Raw genomic sequence first — 27,835 nt, forward strand, 5'->3', positions numbered from 1 at the left:
TATTTCCTGGGGATTAGACATTAGATGGGCGCCCTCAGAGGAGGTCTCAGGTCCCAGCCTCCCTGTATGGCTGGGAAACTGACCCCCATCTGACTCCGTGTTCTCCCCTGTAGCCTGCCAGCATGTAGCCCTGGGCCAGGACTAAGGCCTGGACTCTGCTCATTAGCCAGGCTGCCTGCATGTGAAAAAAGCCATCACAGACCATGAATAAAGACACTTGATGGCTTCTCCACTGACCATCTGACTTTGCTGTATCGTGTTGTCTTCCTTTAGAAAGAAAGTAAAAACTGGTATAATGGAAAACTCTGAATAAGAGCATTGAGGTGGGACCTGCTGTGCGGTCAAGTTCCTGAACTTCAAAATGTGTCTAAGTTAAAAGGTGGCCTGGTAGCTCAGTGGGAGGAGCAGCAGAATGGGATGCAGCCTACCCACCAGGTGCACGGACTAAACGCTTAGAAAGAACTTCACTGTAACATTTATGTGAAATAAGTGCTCAATGACAATAAAGGGTTTTCTTCTTCTTCTTAAAGTATGAATCTCCTGCCTGGAGAACAGCAGTGTTAAAACTGGTCCCACTGTGACATCACAACAGATTGTGAGATCGGGACAAGCCCTGCCCCCCGTGTCCAGAGCTATGTCGAGGGTCTACAGAGGCAGTACATGGAGTACGCATCAGCGCGATGACGAGGTTGGAGTTGCACTATAAACACTAAGTTTCTGTTACTCGGTTGAACAAATACAAGATGGCGTCTGTGCTAAAGCTAAGCTAGCTGCCTCCAACTATGTTTGAGCAATGACAGTGACTTCGTAAGGAAACTCGCACGGTTTCCTACAGTTCTAAAACATCCTGTTACAGAGGCTCTTTCATTCCGATCAATGTAAACAGTTCTGACATTTGCTTTCTTCTTCGTCCTCATCCACAGCGTCGACTACATTGTCGGAAAGCAACAGCACAAACAGGTAAGAATATGTGTTATTGATTAGATTTATTTATTTATTAGTGTTCCTAATGGCTGAGGTGAACGTGGAAGCCACACCCCCCGACCAATCAAAGGAAGGATGTAAAATTAAACTTCACTAATTTTAGTCGTTCCAGGACTCCTCGCCCCCCCAAACAACACAATCGGTCACCTATAACTTCCCCAAAAACATAACTTTCATTTTGCTGATTTATAGGACTCAGCAGAATATTCGGTATTTTAAAATTCTGGTTTCAACAGGCAGCTCAGAGGCTCTAATGAAGACACGACAAAGTGAGGTCAATGAGGTCAACAGTTGAACATAATCATTATCATTTTAAATAAGTTTAAACTGTACATTAGGGCTCATCTGATACAGCCCCTCAGAGAGTCATCACACACACATGTAGCATGTCGTCCATCCACCATTTGTTCTACAAAACCTTAAATTATTATTCAGTGGAGTTGGGACTTATTTTTACATCCATGGGGGACAATGGCATTTTCTTTTACGATGCTCAGAATAAAAGAAGCCATCGAGTCATTTTACAAGAGAAAGATGCATTTTTGAAGATATTTTATTATCGGAGTGTGTACAGACCTACTGTAGAATCATCAATTGTAGCAACTCTTTAGAAAGCATTTTACATATTTCTTTTCCATAAGAAAGTTAGGCTGTTGAAAAGTCCAAATGCAGCAGAGCAGTCAGGTTCCTTGTTCTTTATATGTCCAGTCCCAATTCAAATCCAACTCAAATCGACCAGCGTCCCTGTAAAGTGGCCTGCTGCTGCACAGAAAATGGCTGAGATGGCTGAAAAATTCAATCCGTGGTTACAGGGAGCCATCTAGTGGCAGCTGAATGAAAGAGGAAAACCGAAAGCAATGGTGGAGGAGCCTCCGTTTCCAGAAAGAATCTGGACGCGTGTTTAATGACTTTAAGACAAAACACACACACACACACACACACACACACAAAACCCCCACGTCTCAAACATTTTCCTTTTAAATCACCTGTGCCTTTTAGAATTCACATGGAAACTAAAATAGTAAATAAAAATCTATGTTACTATAACATTTCACAAATACCCCATCTATATAAACACGGAGGAACACACGATATAAACCAGGTGCCCTGCAAAAACCTTCACTCTCCAATTCTATCTTGTGTCATAAAGTTTTGTTTTTACTGTAAACAACATCCAAAAGTTGATCCGTTTACAGCATAAAGTCAAGAAGCCAGTACCAAGAGTATATAATATATGGGCATTTACATTACAATTCCATTTTTTAAGGTCTCTGCAGCACACTAAGAAAACTTTTTATGTCTGTGTAATCACAGGCAAAAGAGGGAATTTGCAACACACAACACAGAAACAGAAAAACTCATTCTATAATTCTCTCAAAAGAGTCTCTTGAAGACCAACGCAGGGCGAACTGAACTTTTCTTTAGGCCTCACCTTTTCATTCTACAGTACTATTAACAACAGATGTTCCAAAATGCTGAATTCCTACCAAAAAAAATACACTGAATTAAATGTGTGTTTGAGCTGAAAAGAAAGAATAGCTGTCTTTATCATCTTTACTGCCATTACATGCATTAACCCGTATTTATCGGACTTCTCTGGAAGCCTTGTACTTGAGGTGTAGCCATCTCTTGTGATATATATTTTTTTTTATATAATGAAAATTAACTCTTGAGGTGAGTCTGCTTTGTTTGGCACTGCCTGAATTGAAAGACCGCATAATAAACAGTGCACTCTAACACTTAAACAACAGCGCTGGCAAGTAAGTAAGACATTAAAAACAATATAGGAAAAATACAACCATAATGCAAAAAACAAGTTCCCGGCCTTTAAAAAGATTCTTCTTTTTTTCTTCTTCTCTTCGCACTTACTGGCAAATCGCCAGTGAACCTTCCCATTTCCTTGCAGAAAAAAACGGGGGGGAGGGGGAGGGGAGGAGGGGGCAAGGAGGCAAATGCGGCAAACTCTTTTAGCTCGTCTCCAGCTTGGCCATTTCCTGTACGTAGATCCCGATGCTCTCGCTATCAAACAGCACAAAGTAGACGGTCTTGATGGTGGAAGACATGGTGGCCACGAAGTAGCTGGAGATGGCTTTGAGAATCAGCTGGGCTGCCGTCTGCTTTGGGAAACCATTCCTGACAGAGAAGACACACACAATTGGGAAAATGTTGACAAGACTTTGTCATTTCCTATGAACCTGGCATCATCATGTTGGAGGTCAGCGTGCAAACCCTATTTCCAGAAAAGCTATAACAGAATGTAAATAAAAAGAGAAAAAAATGCAATGATACGTGGTGGAACGTCTCTAAAATAATTGGACAATACTGAATGGTTGTGAACTTCAGTCCAACAGGCAGCGCTGCATTAAAACAAATAACACATGATTCTGTAGCCGAAATTACTGCGTGGGCTCAGGAACACCTCTGAAAACCACTGCGATTGTTTAGGCTTCAAACATCTGTACCTTTCATAATCCACAATGGAAATTCATATAGAAAATAAAAACATGTGTTACAGTCAAATATGTATAACGTTTCACAAAAACTCCATCCCATATAAACACTGTTAGGAACACACAATTTAAGCCAGGTTCCTTGAAAAACAACCTTCATTCTCCAATTCGTGGGCTCTGTAACACCTTGAATAAGTTAAAACTCTAACATGCAAAGAAACAACCATATATAGCTATGTAAACACTGTAACCCTATTACTAAGAAGTACAAAGTTTTCCTGGCATCTGAAAAGTCAAAATCTGAAATTCGCCGGCACCAGTGACTGTCGGGATGCAATAATGTGTAACACATCTGTGACGGCTTTAAGAACCTACACTCTATGGCCACTTTATTAGGTTGTTGTTGGTACTACTGCTCAATTGCTTTTAAGAGGCTCAGAGTTGCCCAGAAAACAACCCTCGATATTTTCTTTTGTAAATCCTAGAGTTGGCTGTGTGTGTGTGTGTTAGATCAGCAGTTTGTGAAATACTCAGATCAGCCTGTTTGGCACCAACAACCATGCGACAATTGTAGTCAATTAAAACTCTTTCCCATTCTGATGTTTAGCTTAAACTAGCACATTGTCTTGACTTTGTCTTTGCGCCAAAATGCTCTGAGTTGCTGCTATTTGATTGACTGACTGAATGTTTGCATTAAGCAGCTGAACAGATGTACCTAATAAAGTGGATGGTGAGAGTATGCTGCCAAACCAAACCACTTTCTGCACATATTTATATATGGCTCGGTAGTAAAAAAAAAAAAAAAAAAAAAAAAAAAGTCCAGGTGCTAAAGTGAGCAGATATGACAAAATTTTAAACAGCTGAAATTCTATATCAAGCAGGAATGAGCTCTTTTAGCTTTTCAAATTAAAGCGATTTGCCTCCTCAGTTCCCAAATGCTTGTTGTTGTCAAAAGAAGACGCAACACAGTGGTAAACTTGTTTTTAAAGTTAAGTAATGGTGTCATTTTAAGGGATTTCAAATAGTTAAAAAAGCTGTTCTAGCAGAACATTTGATAGGTTTATGTTCGAATGACAAATATGTTACAAATGATTTGTAAAACGCACGGCATTCTGACTGTTCTAAAATGTGATTTGTACATCCAAGTATTTGATGGACAGTATTATGCATAGCTTACATTTGGAGGACTAAGTACGTCAAGCATTTCATTAGTGTTCTTACCTTCCACTACCAATCGAGGGAAAAGCGACAGACTTCAGCTTCTTCTCGTCGGCCAGAGCCAGGCAGTTTTTCACCGTCTTGTCCAACATCTCCTCACACTTGTCGGAGCCCCAGCCCGGACTGTTGCAGTGGATGACGTACTTAGCAGGCAGACCAAAGCCGGCAGTCAACACAGCTGAGGGATGGCGAGAAGGGAGGAAGAACGGTGATATGTAAGGTGGCAAGATGACAGCGTAAAGGCAGATTAAGACAGAGCAGCATCAAAAACACTTCCCCCAGCCTTAGAGTACTGATACCACAAGTACTAAAGTGTTTTGCTTCTAGTAGGAGTTGCTGAACAGTAAAATTCTCATCAATCCACTGCAATTAAATTGAAAACAGAAATTCTCAGATGTTTTAATGCCAAAACAAATATGGTGGTGACCGGTGATAAAACAAATTGTATATATATATATATTTTTTTTTAAACCCAGCAACTTTCAGTGAGGAGGGAAAAAAAAAACATTAAAATTAAAATATTTTTGAGAAACATGAGCATGTAAGCAACTAGATCTTATGACTTTAGCAAAAGACAGCTGGATTCAGCTTTATTTTTGTTGTCAGTTATCTTAAAACTGCTAAAAGCCACAGAGACATGTTGACATCCCCAATTCCAAAGTAACATCTTAGAATAGTTTGCTTTGAATACAAAGCAGTCAAAACTTTGAAGATGTTCACAGCCTGATATAAAAATGAGAAAAGCACTAATTCAGGCTTGAGAAAGTGTTTATTTTATTTTTATTTTTATTTTTTTTAAAGGCAAAACACTTTTCTGGAGATTTGCGTCACTAGCAAATTAAATTACGACATGCAGTTTTACGACAAAGCACCAGTTTAACATTTTAATTATTCTAAACATCTTTGATAGAACATTTATCTGCAGAGTCAATAGCTGAGGGGGAGAATAAACTTGATGCTTTCAGCCAAAAACTGTTGAACAAATGGATTATGGATTGCACAACAATGACAACAGAGAGACAGAAAAAATGTGTGTAATCACAGCTGCCACTTATTGCTGCTACTTCTTAAACGATTTGGTATCACGCTGGAGAATCATACTCTGCCACAACTGTGCTAATTTTGACAGCACATGAACTCGTTCACCTGTGGCACCCTGCTGGATTTCTGCATGTCTCAGTAAAAATCTGCTTCATTATCAAGTTTTTTCAGAAGTGAAAACCTTAAAGAGCTTCAAAAGGTTTGACTGACGTGAGTTGAAGAAATCCCAGACAGATGGGGAGAAGAAACGAGGGAGAGGAAGACCAAGAAAGAAAGGGAGAAAAAAAAAAAAGGGGATCAGAGGACAAGAGTTCTGTTCTCTGGAGTGAAACATTTAGCTTTAGTCTTCAAATCGGCTCAGTCGAGCTCCTGACACGAAGCGAGAAAGTCTTCAGTCAGAGATTATTGTCCCACAGTGAACATGTTAATGAACTGGAGTCAAAGCTGAGGAAGAGCTGATTTCCAGATGGCAGCAGAGAGAATGGAGAGACTTCACACAGCAGAGCGAAAGCCAGCAACACTGCATGTGAGGGGCAAAGGGTCTGAAGATGAAGATTATGGCTTTCACGACTGCCTGCAAAGTTCAACTTGTTTTAAACGTGTTGAGTGTGGTGGAGTTCATCTGGGCATAAACCTGACAAACAATTCAAACTATACTGCAATATTTCTGATGGGCTCGTAGCTTCTGTGATGCTCTATGTTAATTACAACTCGTGTCTGCGACGGCTCACTGAAACCGAAAATGAAGCAAAACAAGGCCATGCAGTTACTAAAGATACGAACTCCATCTCATCCCGTGTGCAGCAGGATTTCTTTCACCTGCAGAAGATTCGTGGTTCTAGGTCTCAAAGCAATAGCTACAATGGATTATTCGGACTCTCGCATCAGTTCTTTATTCCATTAACGGAATATTTCACTTGGGAAATTTCATCGCATCTGTAACTAACACTTGAACTTAAGAGTGAACTTATTCGAATATGAACCCGGACAAACCTGCACGTAAACTGTTCACACAGACATTAAACCGCAGGGTGATACTTGTAGTTTTCAGTATCTGCTCTTATGGCCTACATTTAATAAATATTGAGTGTTTATTAAACATGTAAATTTCTCTAAACTCATCTTTACAAAAAGACATAAAGAAGCTATTAACATACATAAACAAACAAACAAATAAATGAATCTATCTTTATTTCTGAGCCTCTACTGCAATCGGTTGGACGTGTGTCCTTCCTGTCCGGCCACTGTTATACAGCGATCTATAAACTGGAGTCTGATCCTGACTGAAGAACCTGCTGTCGCACAAGTTACAATACACCGAGATGTTTCAGAACAGTAGGATCGTGTCTAATTTTCCTAAGAGTCATTTTTCTAACATAGCCAGAGTCTGTTAGCTTAGCTTTAGCATTGTAAGAAGATTCATTCATTCATTTTTAATAAGGTGGCCAAAACATTAGAACCACCTCGTCTTAATAATGCACTTCGGTATGACTCCACATTTTAAACTTTAGTGTAACGGAGCATAACAAAAAAAAGCCAAAGTAGTAATTATTCCAGCTTTCGAAATATGAACACATCCTAATTACCATGCTTGTATCACAACACAAGCACTTGAGTTTTTTTAACCAGGCACGTGACACTGATTAGAAAGTGGCACAAATCCCAGCAATTACATCCAATGTGAATGAAGCACTTTAGACAGAGCTTCTTGACTTATTCAGCTCTCGTGTTTCATTCAAAACCTTTACTTATTATTTTACTGATTACCCTCACAAATGACAGTGCTTTACAAATCAAACCTAAATTCACATTGTTTTCTTATTTATTAAACAATATGTATTTAACTTAGTGAAAAACAGGCCTTGAGAAGTTTGATCGCAAAAATCCAGATGGACAAAATAAATATTTGACCACTTGGCTGATCCAGATCTCCAGAATCCTGGACAGGCTCTGCTGGCTCGGTGTTCAGTCACATGGTAATCTATTTACGAGCTCCACGCAGAGATCGGGATTAGGATGCTGAGCTGGCTTGGCTGTATGTGAGAGAGGGTGGTGGTGAGGGTGCGGAAGAGTTTGAAAAAGTGAGTGCGAGCGATGAATAATGAGGGAGACAGATGGAGGAAGAATAAGAGACGGACAGAGAGAAGAAGTGGAGACATGAGCTGAAAGATAAAATGGTCTATGAGGACTCAAACAATATGGCCCTCTGAGGACTTATTAGAATAAAATGGCCAAGAACAGATATTATGTGCTAAAAGCCTTTCATCATGTTCATGACAAAAACATCACTGACTGTTTCTACACTTAATTTAATTTGTGGCACATTAAACGAAGCCACTGGCTCTTGGTTCAGTGGAAGCTAAAAAAAAATAAATAAAAATCTCTGGCAACATTTAGGAAAAGCCAGAATTAGCTGTGAAATCTTTGTGTTACTGTCCAGACGGCTGATCGCCGACATCATTTGCGGAACGTCAAGTCACACTCAATTTAACACGCTGTCGCCGTGGTATCCAGCATTTGTCATTAACATTTAATGTGCGGAAAACGTGGATCCATTGTGTGGGTCCTGTCGTTTCCTGTGGTGAACTTCGTGCTCACTGGTGTCCTGCATTATATTGAACAAAGAGTGTCAAGGCTTAAATTATGTAAATTTAGTTTAGTTTATTTAATTTTACAGGTTGCAGCAAACTGAAAAACAGTAAGACCGTTTGACCTATTTGAGTGCTGCTGTAACAGGCCTGAGGTACAGACGCTACAAAAGGGACCTGTGGCGTTTGTCGGCAGAACAGCACATTTTGTGAACAAAGCTAATCAAAACTCATTTAATCAATTAAAAAGCTGGTTAATGTGATTAAATAACTGCTAGTTGCAGCCTTGCAGAATCCTATATCAAATCTACCTTTCATGGTCTTTAAGCAGAAGAGACAAACTCTGCAGATAAAAACAAGATACAATTTATGAGATGAATCCAGTTGTATGTGCACTTACCACCAGCCACCTCCAGGGGGCCGTTCTTCTTCTTCAGCTCCTGGAGCGCTTCGGTAAACTCCTTCCCTCCCTTCTTTTCCAGAGCAGAGCCTGTGAGTGAAGAGGACTGAGGTGAATACATCCTCACATACTGCTGGTGGACGGGCGGGTGCAGAGCAGGAAAGAGGAGCGGGTGGTGTCATGCACACAAACAGGCAGACACAACGACAGACAGACAGACAGACAGACGGGTGAGCAGGCAGACAATGCTGTCAATCATTTCACCCATCTATGAGACCCAGAGTCTCTCAGGCTGCACAATTTCTGTTTAGTTTATTTGCTAAACTGGAAGAAAGTGACATAAATTAAGTGAAAAGATTCAAAGCTGTTCTGAGGTAAACGTATAACTTAAGCCCAGGGAGCAACAGAAGCTCAACTCTGGAGATGCTTCTAGAAGTTATGAGACCACTGGGAACACAAATTCAACTCTCTCTTTCCCTGCTGGTATTGATTGAGTACATCTGAAATGGCTTCATTTAACAGAGCTAAAGCCACAACGAAAGAGAGGAGAGAGGTGATTCAAGCGATTCAGGAGCTGGAGATATAAATGTTTTAGCTGCGGTATCATCAAAACAAAAACAAAAAGGAAAAAAGGAGAAAAAACAAGATTATTTTAAGTATTTTAAACAAAAGCTCTAGTTAAACAGCCTGTTAAAGTTCTTAATTGAGTCTAATTGAACAGTTAAACATCCTCACTAGTTTTAATTTGAGACTTCAGTTAAAGGGCGACTTCACCAAATTTCAACTTGCTCTCTGTGGCTTTAGTTGAGGGTGTAAATGTACATTGTACATGCTTTTAAACCTCCCTCTGACTTCCCTTTATTTAAATATTTCTCCAGTTCTAGCTGAAAAACTCCTCCTGGTGACATCACCCAGAAGAGATTTTCATCATTAGGCGTTTAGATGATGTCATCTGAGGGAGCAGAAAAAAAAAGCAGGTTTACCATAATTACAAACTCCATACTATGACCAATACGATGACATAATCTGAACTGAAGGTTCCTCCAAGTGATGTCATCGGGAGACATTTTCCAGCTCAAATAGAGATATTTTGAAATGGGGAAGTCAATGGGAAATTGTAATGGCACTTATGTTCATGTACTAGCACACTAAAACCATATGAAGCAAGTTCAAAACAATCAGTGAAGGTGTCCTTTAATTAATGTCTCAATTAGACTTAACCTTTAAACTGGCAAAACTGACAGCAAAGTCGAGGGAAGGAAGGCTACAGGAAGTAAAGGGAGTCCCAGATCATCCACATTTCAGTCAGGAGGAACAAAGCAACAGCGAGCAGCAGCACAGTTAGAGGATTCCACCGACAGACGTATGGATCTGTGCATGCGCGACACTCAACTGCTCTGTGCTGTAGACCAAACTCCTGTCAACACCCAACCTCTTGGAGAATTTACCGTACTTGGATAACTGATCACTGGTGACAGTAATACTGAGGTGGAGTTCAGTCATGACCACAGAAACATGACCAGTATCTCAGGTGCTGGCCCTAAAACAGCTACGTGTACATGTAGCATGTGTCAGTAGATGATAGACCATCAGACGAATCTCAAGTTAACGACCTTTTCCTTCTCTTCATCTTCGGAATTTGCTCCATACACATAAATGCCACTGTACCAAGGGCTCAATATTTGCTTCAGTTTTACAACCGTAGTGAAGCGCGGATTGTCCATATGGATCAAGACACTGAATTCGTGTGCATCTTAGCCTACGATTCACTGGCACTGCACAGTCTACATCCATTAAAGTTGATGTCTTGTCCAAATTTATCAATCATCCTGCTTTAAATAACAGGACTTGGTTGTGAGGACTGTTCCGCGTAGTGAACTGCAGGAATGTCTGACATCTGAGAGTCTGCTGCAAACCAACAGCTTTTTTTTTATCAAACTGCCAAATGCAAGTGATCCTTTTCTCAATATTCACACTCAGTAGGTCTTCTGGGTCCATTTTATTGAAGGTTTATTGTGCTACCTAAATGTAGTCACTATAGATTAAAAACAGTCCCTGCTGGCACATTTCAAACCTCTGCATGTTAATACTCACTTATGACACAGTGCATGAGTGCAATGCATTTACAGTGCACCAACAGGGAGTAACTGTGCATTAAAAGGTGCTTTTCAATGCAGGGCACTGGCAAAATACAAGGCAGAAAAAGAACTGTGCTGCTCAGCTGTGTGTCCGCAGACTGCAGTGCAGGCTATCTGGAATATGCACAAAGAGAGAACAGACAGGCAGTCATGGTCTCGGTGGTGTCAATGGTTCCTTTACCTACTTCACCACCTGTATAGAGGGAGGAGTTGGTCGGGTGAACGACAGCATCGCTCTCCACGATGGAAATGTCAGCCTGGACAACTTGCAACTACAGACAACAACAAATAACAGGCAAACAACATGGTGGTAAAAACACAGTGAGTGATCCGGTGCAACATAATGGGAAAAAGAGTAAAGTACAAAAGAAATGAAAAGGACAAAGAAGAAGAAAAAAAAAAAAAAAAAGACAAAAAGTGAGCACGATTCTTATTTGTTAGGGACCACAGAGGAAACGGTGGGTCACATTATGTTAGTAGGAACCAGGACTACACATTTAGGCAGAATTATTAAAAACAAAACAGCATAAATATGCAGGCAATTATCCAAAATGTTTAGTTCACACATACGTATAGTACACAAGATTAAATGAAAGTGTGCGTTTTAGTTTCTGACTAATTGTGTCGTCCTGATATTCTCGGCTCATTAAACTGAGCAAAGACTTTTATGATCACACTCCAGGCAAACGACCTCACAGTCAGGCTGCAGTGAGGAACTAACAGAGGTTCAATGTCGGTTTTCCCTCTGTCTACAGGTGTTTGAACTCAGCCCAATATTGTCCCTGAAACCAAAGTGATTGTTAGCGTTGTGAATAAGGCCTGACAACCAAGTGAAAGGAGCACAGCCTGGAGTGAGCATCAACACATGTGCACAATGGGAAGAGCAAGCAGCAGCGTAGGAGCTTTGATTAAAAATCCTTGAATGACTTCACAGAAACTTCCCCAAGAAACTGTTTTATTTCAGGATTTTTCTAATTGTCCGCTAATTCTCTGAGCTTTATTTTAACTACGAGCCGTTAGTTGCAACTTCTCACGAATGCTCCACAAAACAAATCACAAGAGGTTGGTTACAGACATGTAACCGTTTCACAAGTTTTCCTGAAAGGGGAAACACATACGTGAGCTAGATCGGCCTGGGCCAATTACGTACAAACTATTAAATAGACTGGAGGCAGAAAACCGTTCAGACACATCCGTAAGAGATGTCCGGGAATATGTTTGATTTAAAGAATTAATATAGAGCCTGTTAAAGTGATTTCTGCTGCTTTTCTTAAAGTACTATAAAATTGATTTCAAATAAATACTATTATGGCCCATTAAGATGTTCCATTTCAAATAAGCAAACATTTGATTAGTGTATTAAAGGAAGCTGCACTAAATCTAAGCGTCTTTGTTTACAAATTACATTTTTGTGTCAAATGCAATATATGACTGTATATTTAGGTAAAGAAAGTATTGAGACCTGAGAGCGCGCGGCACTGCAAATTGAGAAAACCCACGCAAACAGACAAAACGCATGCAGATCTAAAAAACAAACAAACAAAAAAAAAACAACCAACACAGCGACGGACATTTAGATTTGTGGTTGAGGTTGTTTGTGTGTTGTCTATTTGCATGTGTGTTCTTGATTTGGCGAAGAAAACACCTGCTCATAACGGTATGTGCTAAAGACCTATAAGCAATAACAAGCACAACGTTCAGATTACATTGAATATAATTTGAATGGTTAAAACATCGCGTTTGTGTTGTGAGAATAATGAGCTGTAATTAAGTTTTTTAAATGTAAAAACGAACAAATTGCAGAATCAATCTGGGGAAGACGTTTTCCCAGAGAATGAACTGAAGCTTGGTGGAAAAGAGGCCGTTTAAGCAGCCTGAAACTTTACTCTTTTAGCTCTGAATTCACACAGGATTTCATTTAGGAGAAGTTGCCAAACTGTTCAACATTCAAGGATTTTATTCTTTTAAAAATTTTAAACCCTCCACTGGAACAAGATCTCACCTAGATCATCTTTAAGTTCAAGTTCAGCATTGGTGGGGTTGATGACCCCCTCCACGTCAAAGCCAGCCAAGTTACTGACCTCGCTGTGGATAAGGTTGAGCTGCAGAGGGAAAGTGAGGGAGGGAGGGAGCGTGGGGATGAGGCATGCAGGAGGGAGAGCAAAGGAGGAAGAGGGGAGGAAGCAAAGCCATTAAAACCAGATTCACACCATACCTTTAAGGGATACCATGACTTTTTAATGAAAACCCTAAATACAAGTTATTGCTGCTGGTGTAAAAATGTTTGCTCTTTTCATTAAGGCTGTTTGCCCTTTGTGTCACTGTTAATAGCTTTAGTCAAAAGTTGTTTAGATTTTTCTGTCCCGCAAAGTCTGCTTTTTGTTGTTCCGTGGTACATGAGGAGCCACACTCAAATTCTCTATACGCACGTGTGTGAAAAGCGATAATTCTGACACACAAGTACAGGCAACACTGCTACAAGCTAATCGGCAGCATTCACAAGCTTTAAATGCGAGAATTCGATCAGCTGTTTCGTATGCACGTTCGTAACGTTATCCAAAAAAAAAGGCAGCAGCAGGTCTCACTGAATAAGAAACGATAAGTGAGTCAATATATGAAAGGAAAACCCTGAAAATTCTGGCCATATTTGTGAAGCTCAGACAAATGGCTAAAGTAACGCACCGATATGATGGATGCACCGTTTTAACCAGTCGGTGTCGTCCCACAGGAACGTTTTACCGCTCACCTCCTGCTTTGTTTTGGCTCGTTTGTTTCGCCTATAATTCACTAAAGGAGGTAGATTGTAGTCATCTATGAGACATCTAATGGCTCCTTTTCGCTCCTCTGAAGGAGAAAATGAGCAATAATAAAGCTGCCATAAAACAAAGTGTCACTAAACACAGGTCGGTACTTCCCCATTTATTAGGTACACGTTTTATAATAATTCAGCAGCCCTTAAATAAATCTCTCTACTCGTGAAGATTATGTTTAGTGTTGTGATTTTTTTTCTCATTATGAGTATAAAGGATAGGTTCGCAATATTTGAATTCTGTGTGCCACAAGAATGAGTCCGAAAACCTGGATATTGGTTGGCATCTTATATGGGTTTTTTGATAAACACAACACAGAGAGATTTTCACATTTTAGTCTATGTCATCAAATTATCCGTGTAAAATCATTGTCTAAATGAGCCTGCAGAGGTTGTCGGGAACCTACAGGATTATCACAACAAAGACATACACTCATCTACTCTGTAGTCCACTTTTACAGCCTTGTTGTGTTTCCACTCACACTAACTAGCTACTGTAGAGCCGGTCAGGTTAAGATGTTTGTAGAAGGTCACTTAGCTAAATCAAATTACAAAATTACAAGTTTAAGGTGATGGTTAAGTTCATTTATAGCCTCACAACAGCTTTCTACTTTTAGTGGTTATATTTTTATGTCGAGAACCATGAAAGTGGTGTTTATTTGAAGATCATCTCACGGAACAAATCATTTAAGTACAGTATTATACTTCAAGGCTGGTCTACAAGAATTTCATCCCTACTAGGGATGTGGAGAAAAAATAATCAATATGCTTGAATTTTTGTGGTACTATTTTTTTGCAATGCATAAATTCTCAAAAACACTGCAGATTTTTAGTTTACATGCACAATTTAGTGGCAGACTAAAGTGGTAAGTTTTCTACAAAGTTAAAATGGATACGACTCAATCCCTCAGATAACACAAAGTTAAACCTAGAGCAGATTATCCATTCATCAGCCAGTCTGTCAAACATCACCCGTGTTTCAACTCATTGCCCGTCTTCGCCGCTCTGACAGCCCAGTGCAAATTCTGTAAAATCTAAAATTTCTTCTTCTTCAATAAAGCCTATCTGGAACAATCAAGTTGGGCAGAAAACAGCATTAACACATCTTTGAAAATAATACCATCACCCCATTCACCAAGAAAGTAAACACCATCCGTACCATCACAAAAATGGGAAAGAAATATATACGTTACTAATGAATCCCAATTTCTAAAAATATCTTCTCCATGACAGAAAATGCTAACTTACAACGGATACAGTATACGATTCTATGATTCACCTTACACCATAAAAAGTGTTTAAAATGGGTCTAGCTTCAGCAACATACACGCCTGATACCCAAGTTCATGCTAATTGCATTGCACAACCATCAATATGTTCTGGGAGCCAACAACACCGTCCCACTGCCGAGGCTGCACACAGCCTTCAGATTAGTTTGTATGCATAAGCTGCAGTGTTCTTTATACCATTACAGTTTTCTTAAAGTTAGACATTTCAAAGAAAAGCAGTGTATTGCATTGCTTACAGTGTAGCAATATATTTCTGTGAAGATTCTCAGTCATCCAGGTTTGGTTATCCAAAGATTGAATCATGTCACCTGGACTTCTTTCTTCTTGGTTAGAAACATTTAGCTTCGGTAATGAGAGGACTACATGAAGACAGTTACGTTCACATGGAGGCCTCAGCCACAACCTGTCTCCCATTTTTCATGCTGCCCTTTCATCCATCCCCAGGAAGATCCCCCCCCCAACGACCCGATTCAACCCGCTTCTCCTATCTCTGGTTATGGGCAACGTGGGGTCTCCGCAGAACGAGGTGGCCTCCGTCCTTACTATATGCCCAGAGAGTTCTCACATGCCATATTGATCTGCATCGGTATTTCTCACTCCGCCTCCGCAGATGGCTCATGTGTTGTCGTACACTCGGTCGCAGCCAGACTCAAGACTCGACATCCTGACGCTATGATTATCTTTTTCTTATGTATTATTTTCTATACAGTACTTTGAGTTTTGCATTCTGTCCGGCTGCTTTGCAGGGTGACAATACAAAAAAAAAAAAAAACACACCTCTATACTTATTTTACAAGAATGTTTGATCAAAGCTTAGCTTTAAAGCTTTCTGGAAAACAAACAAACAAACAAAAAAAAGCTGTAATTACTCTAAAACTAAAAAGTCTAAAATGTCAAGGTATCCCCGTGAATGTTAAGAATTTCAAATAAACATGCTATTAGCACCTCTCAGATTCATTTGTCATCAGATATACAAAGTCCACACTTGACCAACAAGGATTGAAATGCAAGATAACAGAACAGAAACTGAGACTTAAATCACAAAGGGAAATACTCAAGCAGAAAAAAGTGCAGTTACAATAATTAGGTCTATAAAGCAGAAACACACTTTTCTGTTCATGGGTTCATTATCTTAATCAGTAGGAGGTTAACTGCATTCATTTGATTAATGATCATCAGCAGCTGCAGGAATCTGTGGTCAGCTACACAATCGAGTGCCGAGACATTTTACTAATGAACACAGCATAACGACAAATACTGTGGCACATTCATTTTTATGCTCAATTTCAAATACGGCGTGTTTTTAGTTTAGCATTTCAAATCAATTCAGCCATGTGATGCAGGAATGAACAAAAAGGCTTTTCATTTTTTGATTTTTAGACACTATATTCAGCATGTGAGGCTCAGTTGTTCATAGTTATAGGTTAAGAAAAGAATCCCAAACAATAAACGTCTACAGTAAAGGATCCAGCCAATTGATATGAACATCATGTCTGATCTACTACTAATAAAAATGTGTTTCCTTCTACATTAGAGCAGGTTCATTAATACCAAATAATAAATACGCATCAAAGTAAAAGCATGCAGTGTCATCAGCAGTTGTTAAGCTCTGGAAGTAAATTTCCCACAAGTGACTTTTTGCATTTGAACCATGTAATAAAGACCAGTAACAAGTACAAACTACATCACATGGAAGTTGTTAGTCATCTCCACTTTTTCAATTAATAAAGTGAGATCAATTTTTACCAAACCATAGAAATTTGACCTTCTAAAACACATGTCTGAGTTTTAGCACACATTGAGATCATTTATAATTTTTTAACTAAAACAAAAAAATAACAATTTACAGACTATTACAATTTAAAAAAGGGAAAAAAAATAATGTGTCTCAATGATATTCTTGCATCATTCACATCTCATTCTGTTACACATCCCGTTGATGCTCTGCCTTTCATGTTTTTTTTCCCCCCATTCTTGATTTTAAACATTAAAAAACAAAATAAAAACACTTGACAGGGCAAATTTACTTCCACATGTCACCTCATTAAAACAGGTACAAAAGGGAAAGAATCTGATCTGAGACAAACGGATAAAACGACACTCATGGTTCAAGTTCCAGCGAAGCACTAACAATCCTAATGAAGTCTGAGGAATTACAGCAAACCTTTTAGCAAATACAGAGGGTGGAAAACTTACTTAACCTACATTCATACTGAACATAGCTTCAATTTAAACACTTATTATTTCGGGGAAAGACTGGTTGACTAATAAATAATACATAATCACACCATCTTTGATTCATTTTGCCTCCTAAAGGACTTTGTGTCTTTAGGATTTGTACCAGTAAGATTAGAAGCACAACGTTAGTGACAAACAACTGTTTATCCTCCGGGCCAATCTGCTTATTCCAGGTTTAGATGAATAGTTTAGTTCTGGTGTGAGATGTCAGTGTTTCTCGAAAGCAGATACGATCACACACGGCTGAAAAAGACATGTTTTTGGGGGATTTCTGAACTATCAAACATCAGCAAAGACACGGAATTTTAGGACAACAAAGCTCAAAGTACACGTCAGTCCTGATATCTAATGCATTGAACTTAACACCTGCCTGGGGTTTGTGCGTTTCTGTGTTGACTGACCTTTTGACCCAGGAACAGGCTCTTGGTGGACAGCACCGTGAAGCTGTCGGCTGGCGATCCCTCTGTGGTGCTGTCTGCCGACGCCGCCTTGCTCACCTCACCCTGCTTCTGTTGAGGATGAAGGATACATACAACACCCGTGCAATTTAATGCAATCCAATCCGTAAATATTCTACTGTCTCTTATTGAGGTGGTTCAAATGTTTTGGCCACTTCTCCATATTTTCTAAAATGCCCATCTTGTACACTTGTAGATTTAATTTTTAAATTGAAATTTATTTTTTCTATCCAATCCACAATAATTAACCCATAATGACAAAGTCAAACGAGGGCTGGGAACTGACAAAGTTTATTGATATTGTCATTATCAATTCTGATCATCAGTCTTTATCGATGCCCTCACTGATGTCTGATCGGGTTTTTGTGTGGGCAAAAGAGAAAAGCAAGCCTACACAGATTTTAACATCATTGCAGCGGTTTAATTATTTCGGAGTCCAAACACTTTTTCTTTCCTTCTCGTTGCAAGTTTACAGCAGCGAGATGAAGAAATTCACGCCATCATGCGTGACTTCTGTCAACTGTCAGAAAAATATATTGGCATCAATAGAACAATTTCAACTGAGCGGACAATTTTTAAACTGGTTCTCATTTGCCATGTTTCGGTCAAGTATTCAGACCCTCATTTCAGCATTTTGTAACTGGCATAATTAAAGCAAATGGGATGCACCTAGTCACAGCAAAGGATCTGAACACATTACACACTGGAAAAAAAAAAAAGTTTTATTTTATCCATAATATACTCTAAACATCACAAGACGTGCAAAAGGTGCAAGGACCTTCTGAAGCCACATTACAAGTGACAAAAATCTGATTTCAGATTTTAGACTTGTGTATCTTGTGATTTTAACACCAGAAAATATAAAGTGGTGACATCAGGAAATAGCTAAATTTGTGTTTGGCCACAGTTTGGTTGAAAAAATAAAAAATAAAAAATAGATATTTCCTGTTTCTCTACTATTAAATGACTTTTTTCTCAGAGGACACAACACAAATACATAACACATTTTGGCATCATGTGATCTGCTCAGGTTGTATTTTCAACAATTAACACTTTTTCTTTCAACAAAACCTATATTTTGTAGAATTTAAAAAAAAATATATAATTCTGTGCATAAAAGTTAAGCAGACCAACACTAACATAAATGTTTCAATACATAATTTAATGTTTCTGAGGCTCTTAAGCAGTTAAAGTAACACTTGTTCACAGGTGTTCAGTAATGATACATGACCCACTTTCAACTTCCTCAACTGCCATCAAACACACTCTGTGTAATAACGATGTTGACGTGTCGCCATACCTTAGCCCTCCCTCCTCCTTTTTTCCCGCTCAGCTTCTTTGCCGCCGTTTTCTTGGGCGACTTGGGTTTCTTCTCGGGGGCGGGTGACACGGGTGTCTCAAGTTTGCCCTTAGCTCCTCTCTTCTTGGCCAGCAGCTCTGGGTGGATGTTGGGCAGGACTCCACCTGCTGCAATGGTCACACCTTTCAGCAACTGAGACAGGTGGAGAAAGTAAACAGCTTTAGGTGACATGCTCCTGCAGAGCTGAGAATGAGAACTAGAACAATTAGACGTAATATCAAGTTTTCATAAATGTCTAGGAAGATTTTTCCACATGTGCAGGAGCTGACCTGATTTAATTCCTCATCATTGGCGATGGCGAGAAGAATGTGTCGAGGTGTGACACGACCTTTCTTGTTGTCTCTGGCGGCATTACCTGCCAACTCCAGGATCTCTGCTGCATGGGCACAAACAAAGCAACAGGAAGATTTCATCAATGGTGAAAATACTTTCATGCTGTCGCAACATTTTCTAATTACTAGCGAGTTAACATAGTATTGTACATTGTGCAGACCTCCACCTCTCTAGACTTTCCTCCATCTGCTCTCACTACAAATCACAATGTCATCTGCAAACATCATAGTCCACGGAGATTCCTGTCTAACCTCATCTGTCAGTCTGTCCATCACCAGAGCAAACAAGAAGGAGCTCAGAGCTGATCCTTGATGCAGACCCACCTCCACCTTGAACTCCTCTGTTCCACCTACAGCACCTCACCACGGTCTTACAGCTTTCATACATGTCCTGCATCACACTAACATACTTCTCTGCTGCTACAGACGTCCTCATACAATACCACAGCTCCTCTCTCTGCACCCTGTCATACGCTTTCTCTAAATCTACGAAGACACAATGCAACTCCCTCTGACCTTCTCTGTACTTCTCCATCAGTTTGCTAATGTTTTATCATCTTCTATTTGGATAATATTTACAGAGACAAAGTTTCCAATGCTCTCAGATCAACTTAAATCCACTGTCACAGAGCTGTAATTAAGGAAAAAGCTGCAGCAGAACAAGATCACGGATTTAGTATTTCATGATTTCAAAAAGAAACACCTCTAATAACTCTATAAATCTGCCCTATAACTTCAGAATATGTATTTTAGTATTGTTCGTCTCTGCAAAAATATAACTCACCAGTAAGATACTCGAGCACAGCAGCCAGGTAGACGGGTGCTCCCACCCCGATGCGATATTTGGGAAGGCCCCTCTTAATGTAACGCAGCATGCGCCCCACAGGGAAGATGACCCCAGCCTTGGTGGACCGGGACGTCTTGGTCGACTTCTTCTTTCCCCCTCGACTGGACATGGTGCTAAGAGCGCTACCAGTATCAAGCTCTGCAGAGACACACCAACCACAGCACATTAACAAATTACACACTGAAACATAAAGAGTGCAAACAAATACTTGCAAATATACAATACAGATAATACACTTATGAGGTTCCATCCTTACCAGTGTGACATGGACAAAAACTTCCCTTTTTTTTTTTTTAACAGAGTTTATAACACATTTAATGTGATTCCTGAACCAGATGCCAAAACTAAAACTATATATTATTTCATTTGTGGTGCTTTCATTAGATTTTGACCCATTAAATCTGCTGTAAACCACGGCTGATACAGTCCTGGCATATTACACGTAGCAATAAAAATTATCATTGTCATTATGCATTCATGGCCAGGCCTTTGGTCACACAGCACATCTAATAAACGGTCCTCTTTCAAGACCTTCAACAGTTAATTCTAATTTCATTCCCTTGATGCAACCATAAACGTGTCTGTTTCATTATTTACTTTGAGCAGGCTTCGGTATGTTTTTGCACATCCTGTGGTTTAGTATGGGGCCGTGCTTTAGTGGAGCTGGAGGTAACTAAAGCTTCACGTGGATGATCAATTTACATCTCTCAATAAATTATATTCATGTGCTGGTGGATGGGTCCCCTTTGGATTCAATCTTGATTTTATAATGTGATATTTCCCTGTGAGCAAACACATAAATATTGACGGACGCCACTGACAACGGCCATAAATACTAAATAGAAATGAGCCACGGGGCATCGTGGAAAACAAAGAATACCAAACACAAAGTATTTTTATTGCTGTTGATGGGGGATGCATGGCCAAATAATTCTATTCATTTATTATGATCCACATTTTATTCAGATCCCCCTCAAGCCAAAGTGCAGCCAAATGTCACACTAACTGTAGGGATCCATCTGCTGTCTGTCAGCACTGCTGCAGATATTAATAAAATATTCCATAAGCAACTTGATATCTTGGGAATGATTGTTCCATCTAAATATGCAAATATGATTTGTGCGTTACAAACTCCACATATTCCACCTAATTTCATAGCATGTACATATTCCTGTAATTGAAATACTTCTGCATTGTGCCAGCTGCAGACACCAATTAGCTGTGTGATCATCAATTAGCCCCCCACCACAGGCCAGGCGATCTCCCAAACCAAGCGTTTTTCCACGCACAAAAACACCCCGTGCAACGTTCCCCGTGGCAATTACAGCGCTAGTGACCATTCTCCTCCGCAACATCTGCAGCATTTCTCCACTCCGGACCAGGTGGAGGTGGATTTGTCCGCCACGCTGGGCGTTGATTCCCGTTGGCCACTGGGAAGACAACGGTTTCCGCATGTCAACAGCGCGCCGGGGGTCGCTCCCAGGTACGTTTGTTTTGTCCGCACACTCAGAAGCTAAAGTAATGGCTGAAAACGAGCTGTCGGACAATAAGAGCGATTTTTTAACCCAACCCGGTCTAAGTCAGCGAGCTTTCCGGTGGAAACAACCCCGGCAAAGCGGCGGCAGCTGCCCGCGCCTCCTCCCCTCCCCTTCCCTTCCCCTCCCTGGCCGACAGCTCCAGCAGCTCGGTCTCCGCTCTCGGCCTCCATGGCAGAAAAAACACGACATGGCAGCGTTCGCCGCTCGGTTCTGCCCACGGACGGCGGCCCGGTAAACAAGCGGCGAGCACACTCGAGCCGACACGGCGGTGCGTAAAGCCGGTGGATTACTTACAAAACAGGGCACAGCGGAAAATGTCTCCGGTAACGAGCCTGGGCAGTGTCCTCGACTCCCACAATCCACAGCGAGCCAGTGCCCGCGGAGCGATGCAGCGACGGAGAGCAGAGAGCCGACCTGCCGAATGTGCTGCTCCGATGATCTTTAACCCTTTACACCTTTGTCCGACAAACACGTGGTTTTAGCTGAAAGGCGGACTGTTTCCCGAGCAGATGGGTGCCAGTGCTCACATGTGAGCTTCCCCGTCTGCCTCATTATAGGCTTATTACTGCCTGTGCTGAAGCCAGGGGTGTTGCTACAAAATCGGGGCACCGTGGAAAAATATTCCCCTGGCCCCACCTCCCTCAGATCTACCACCTAAGTCTACATACATTCATTTTAGAGCGAAAGTGATCAATTATGCATAAATTATATATAACATAAAAAAAAAATCCAGGCAGATTTCGTATTAACAGTTAAATAGGCCACGATATGCAGACATTTTCAGGCTTATATTTTTATCATGGGATTCTACTCCAATTATTTTGGACAATTTACAACTACAATTTATATGTCACAATGGTATTTGTTAATCATATCTTCGTGCACCTGCTACTTGTAGTTTCTACCTAGGCCACACACATCCTGAGCTCAGTCTGAGCTGACTGCCTAGTTTGCAGAAGCTTGGCGGTGGGCCGAGCGGAGCTACCCTGAGCCACGGGTATATGCCATTATGAGAGTGCATGGGTGCAACTGTGTACTTTGTGGGTGTGCAGACCCAGAACGGAAGTCTTCTACATACAGTACGTTCAGCTCACATTTAGGCACTTTGGTGTTGCTTCAGGGCCCTAAGACACCGAACCCCTAACAGCCCATCCCCGTCCCCAGCTGTGCAGTGCAGGTCCAAGCCTGGTAGAAATTGGGGAGGGTTGCGTCAGGAAGGGCATCCGGCGTAAAAACTGCGACAAATCAACATGCGGACAATGATCCGCTGTGACGACCCTGAACTCACGGGATAAACTGAAAGGACAAAAAAAAAAAGGTGTTGCTTAAGGGCCTGATCATACTTCCAAGGTCCATGTCCACCAGAGATGGATATGGACAATACATGCTCACTACAAAACAGGATGGCAACTTTGGATAATACCAACAGCAAGAGGCGAAGCTTCTTTGGTGGTTGTGTTTGAACCTGGCCAGAAATTTAAAGAAACAAACATTAAGTGTAAAAGCTTCATATAAACAGCGTCGAGGTACATTGAAATGAAAGCCGCATACCTTTGATGTAGGAAATGAGTAGCTGGGTTACTTCTCTGGTCCATGCACAATTGGAGAACTACAGCTGTGAACACAAACTTTTGGGCTGCACGCAGTCGTCGGCAGAGAGTCAGTCCGGACCATAATGGACTGGGGAGATGATGATTTACTGTAGATCATAGACACAGACGCACAGAAAACATAATCACAACTGCTAAGTTACAACTTAAAACTTTAAAAACCATAATGTGACTACGTTATTGCAAAGTTTCAGCTGAACTGTGCGTTGCTCAAAGCTTTAATTCTAGTCAGTTTTAATAGGACACAAGCAATCCCTGGTAAGGTCAGTAGGTCGTTGGAAGCAGTGTAATTGTAAAATCACCTTGTAATTGTGCAAAAAGGTTTTACTCATGGCCACGGAGAAAAGTTGGTATGTAAGCAAAATGCAATAGAAACCATGAAAAATATTATGTGAACCAGAATTTGCACCATGCCTGAAATTCAAAAGGTTGAGGTGTGAATTGCATTCTTTTAATTACATCTGCAATACACTAACTACTATTCCTGTAAATGTGCAGTCCCACCAAAATCCGTGTGGCCAAGTTGATGCGTTGCGCTGTGCATGATTTTGTGTACTGGTATTGGTTTCCATGATGGGAGTTGTGTCAGAGAAGTTGCTAAAGGTCAGGGCCATTTCTGTACAGGCCAAGAATGTGTGCCCACGAGGACCGTCTGCAGTGCCAGACTGACCGCACATGTGCCAAAAAAGTCAACTAAACGCCAATTTCATGTATCGCAGTGTATTTAACGTGTATATCAACATCCTTGAGCCTGTTCTTGTAAAGCAGTTACTCATTGCTAAAAACAGTTTTGCCCTGACGTTACAACTACATAATATAAAGAGGAAAACAAATCCGACAAATATGCTGGAAAGGTGAGAGGTCAAAGGGCTTTGTAAAGCAGTACTGATGCCAGCTTGTAATCAGAGCTTAGTAGACAGGAAGCCTGTTTTTCTTAAAGGAAATTGTTTTCCCCATCCATTATCTTAATCACTTATCCTGTTTAGGGTCATGGGGGGGCTTGGGCCTATCCTAGCGGTCAGTGGGTGAGAGGCAGTGAACACCCTGGACAGTTCTCATGGCTGCCTAAGGGCAGCATAGCAACCTCCATTCAGAATCACATTCACACCTACTGGCAATTTTTCACCAATTAACCTGACATGCAGGTCTTTGGAGTGTGGGAGGAAACCCACGCAAGTATGTAGAAAACTAACAAACTCCACACAGAAAGGCCACGGGCAGCAGCACTAACCACTGGACCACCCTGCTGGCCAGTAAAATGTTTTTATTTTTAAACTTTGTACGCTCACATTTAAAGTCAACCTTTAACTTTAATGGATGTCCAGGTGAAGAACGTGATTTTAAAAAGATATACTAAATATAACACGTGTCAATTAACAACACAATGCTATATACGGGCTAAACAGCTTGTGTAAATTGTAAACAAACCATATTTTATTCTAAACTATATTTCATGATCACAGAGAAATGAAGGCGAAGTTCATGTATCTCATCAAATGACTAAATTAATAAAAAAAAAAAGGCAAGATATCAAATTGTTACAGTAAAAGTGAAGGTGAGTTACATTACAAACACTTAGGGTCAACGGTTCAGAGCAATGGTGATTGTGGAGAAGAGGTGAAGAGGCGAGTGCAGGCAGGTTGGAACAGGTGGAGAAAAGTGTCAGGTGTGTTGTGTGATAAAAGAGTATCAGCAAGAATGAAAGGAAAGATGTTCAAGACGGTGGTGAGACCAGAGATGTTGTTCGGCTTAGAAACAGTGGCACTGAAGAAAAGACAGGAGGCAGAGCTGGAGGTAGCAGAGCTTAAGATGTTGAGGTTCTCTTTGGGAGAGACGAGGATGGACAGTATCAGGAATGAGGACATCAGAGGGACAGCTCATGTTAGATGTGTTGGAGATAAAGTCAGAGAGGCCAGATTGAGGTGGTTTGGACATGTTCAGAGGACAAACTGTGAATATATCGGTAGAAGGATGCTGAGGTTGGAGCTGCTAGGCAGGAGGTCTAGACGAAGACCAAAGAGGAGATTTATGGATGTAGTGAGAGAGGACATGAAGTTAGTTGGTGTGAGAGAAGAGGATGCAGAGGACAGAGTTAGATGGAGACACATCATTCGCTGTGGCGACTCCTGAAAGGGAGCAGCCCAAAGGAAAAGAAGAAGAAGAAGAGTTACATTACAAACACAAACATCCCATTTACAAAACAGGTCATGGTTTAATTAAATCTGAAGACCCCTCTAGTTACAAACCACATGTGACACATGTTTCCCAAAAGTCAGCAGCACATTGATGCAGTGAAAGCAGCTTCACACCAGAGGTCAGACATGAGCTGTGCAAAAGCAACAACAAAAAAAAAAAAGCACAATTTTGCATGATCTCTCTTCTGTTTATTGTTTATTCTCTTTATTGGCACTTGTATCTTGGAACCTTGTATATCTAATCATGTCTTGTGTGATGTAGAATAAAATACAAAACAATTGTAAATTACATATACTTCAGCAGAAAAAACGCATTAATCATTGGGCAAGAAGCATTAAACAACATGTACTTAGCAAACTGACCTTAACAATAAACACCTTTTATGAAAGTTTCAACCTAAAAACTGAGAAATTCTAACCTTGTCAAAGTAGAATTCATGACAGAGCCAGTGTACTGGATTGCACTAAAACTTTGAGTAATATTGCATGAAAAGTACATCTAATCATGTGGTAGGTGAAACTTCTAAGTCGATAGTGGAGTCATGATGGAGTCAATGATTGATGTGACCAAAACATTAGAGCCACAGAATTGGATTGCAATAAATTGCACAGGTGGTCATAATGTTATGGCTGATCTCAGGTGTGTATTGGGATTTTCCTTGTACTATGTCTCATTTTTGCAGTATTTTTCAATGTACTCATGCAGGACTAAACAAAACCCCCGGTTTACTGTTCTTGCTCACGACCACCCATGAATAGTTAAAGTTGTATTAAAGTTTGTTAGAAAATAAATATTAAATAACAAAACATTGTATATTATAATATTACGGCTTATTAAAATAAACTGCTAGTCTCATTTCTTGATAAACTACAGTTATGCCGACTGTATAACAATAAATCTTATGACCGTGGATCAAATTGGATGTGTAACATCTGCACGCACGCACACTGAGTTATCAGAATTAAAATGAGTCACACGTTCATAAAACAGCAGACTACAGTGTTTACAGGCACAACATAAGTGATATCTAGCTGCTTTGACATAACACTGTCAGTGTTTAAAATAATGAACCATAGATACTTTGTAGTAAACACCAAAATGACTCCATTACTTTAGGCAGGTCATAAAAAATACTACACCAGTTATGGCAGCAATGTACATAAGTGTTGATAGGAAAAGGTCCTGAGTGAATTAAAACATATTAAAATTTCTCTCAAGGTTTATTTAAGTAATTAACTAATTAACTTTATGAGGGTACAATAATATTGATGGACAGTGGAGGGACGTGTTGCAGTGGCAGCAGACGGGCCTGTAAGGTTGTGTAAATGTCTGGGGACGATTGAGCAAAATCTCAGTGGTCCAGCTAACTTTGTGTTTCTTCAATGGAAAGGATAGAAAAATGCCCTTATGAGACTAGTCTCCGTGTGGAAATAAAACCGTTTAGGTAAACCACATGTATGAATAAGCATTTTGCTAACAAGCTGATGATTATCAAAGTAAAAGCTGATCCGTTTTAGTTTTGTGTTTAGTTTCCCCGCAGTGGCAAACGCATTAATTATTTTTTATTAAAATTTAAAGCAGAATTAAAGGGGGGAGGGGGGGCTATGGGAACATAAAATGCTGTTGTTCAGTGTTTATCCAAGTTTAACCTCTGGTTTTCTTCCTATCAACAACTCAATAAATAAACTTAAAAGGTTTCACCTAATTCGATTTATGTTGGTTTCATAAAAATGGTTGTAGATGAAACTTTTACCAGTTTGTAATAACGTACATTGTGCACATTTGCAAAAATAGACTAAATATATTTTAATACTTGTGTACTGCTTTGGTAAGCGAAAGTACACAAAACTGAGAAAGAAATGTATATATTAAAGGGCAACTTCACAAATTTTCAACTTGCTTTGGTTTAGTGTGTAATTGTACCCCGTCCATATACTACATTTACATTTAGCATCTGCTAAATGTAAATGTAGTATATGAAGCGCAAAGTAATGGGTTAGAATTTAACACAACTATAAGTACAATTATTCTATACAGTTTTTAAAATGTTATAATTATTGCATATGAGGGCATGACATTTTATGTGCTCTGAGATTTACGTTAAATCTTAATTTAAGTGCCGTAACGAGGCAGTGCATTAGACGTGTGTGCAGTATAAGTAGTACCTATAATTTGTACTCCGGCGCAGTATTGAAGTGTACTTGTTACATGTCACCTCCTTCCGTGCTGCGTTTCACCCCTCGCCTGGATTCCTGCGAGCTACAGGGGGAGAAAAACACATCCTTGATGCGCGAGACACAGTGGCCTCTACTTCTGGGTCAGAGTTGAGTCAGCTGACC

The 27,835-nt window shown here is 40.2% G+C and overlaps 1 protein-coding gene across 11 annotated transcripts; it reads right to left on the minus strand.

Moving 5' to 3' along the window:
* Positions 1 to 1,521: 1,521 nt before the first annotated feature.
* Positions 1,522 to 27,798, minus strand: macroh2a1 (macroH2A.1 histone). 11 transcript variants are annotated; one of them, XM_067492447.1, is made up of 10 exons: positions 27,662 to 27,798; positions 23,242 to 23,389; positions 20,090 to 20,290; positions 19,243 to 19,349; positions 18,914 to 19,105; positions 17,557 to 17,664; positions 12,822 to 12,921; positions 8,682 to 8,771; positions 4,656 to 4,830; positions 1,522 to 3,117 (listed from the first exon to the last, which is right to left on the minus strand). In XM_067492447.1, exons 3-10 carry the CDS (start codon positions 20,259 to 20,261, stop codon positions 2,952 to 2,954), a joined length of 1,110 nt encoding a protein of 369 aa, XP_067348548.1. In that variant the 5' UTR covers positions 20,262 to 20,290; positions 23,242 to 23,389; positions 27,662 to 27,798; the 3' UTR covers positions 1,522 to 2,951. The 11 variants fall into 11 exon arrangements, 9 of the variants coding, with proteins under 9 accessions (XP_067348548.1, XP_067348546.1, XP_067348549.1 ...); XM_067492445.1 differs by lacking the exons at positions 23,242 to 23,389; positions 27,662 to 27,798 and adding an exon at positions 22,785 to 22,803; XM_067492448.1 differs by lacking the exons at positions 12,822 to 12,921; positions 23,242 to 23,389; positions 27,662 to 27,798 and adding exons at positions 11,001 to 11,091; positions 21,985 to 22,278.
* Between the last annotated feature and the right edge of the window lie 37 nt (positions 27,799 to 27,835).

The sequence above is a fragment of the Channa argus genome, chromosome 22 (genome assembly GCF_033026475.1).
Source record: "Channa argus isolate prfri chromosome 22, Channa argus male v1.0, whole genome shotgun sequence".
In the NCBI taxonomy this organism is placed as follows: domain Eukaryota; kingdom Metazoa; phylum Chordata; class Actinopteri; order Anabantiformes; family Channidae; genus Channa; species Channa argus.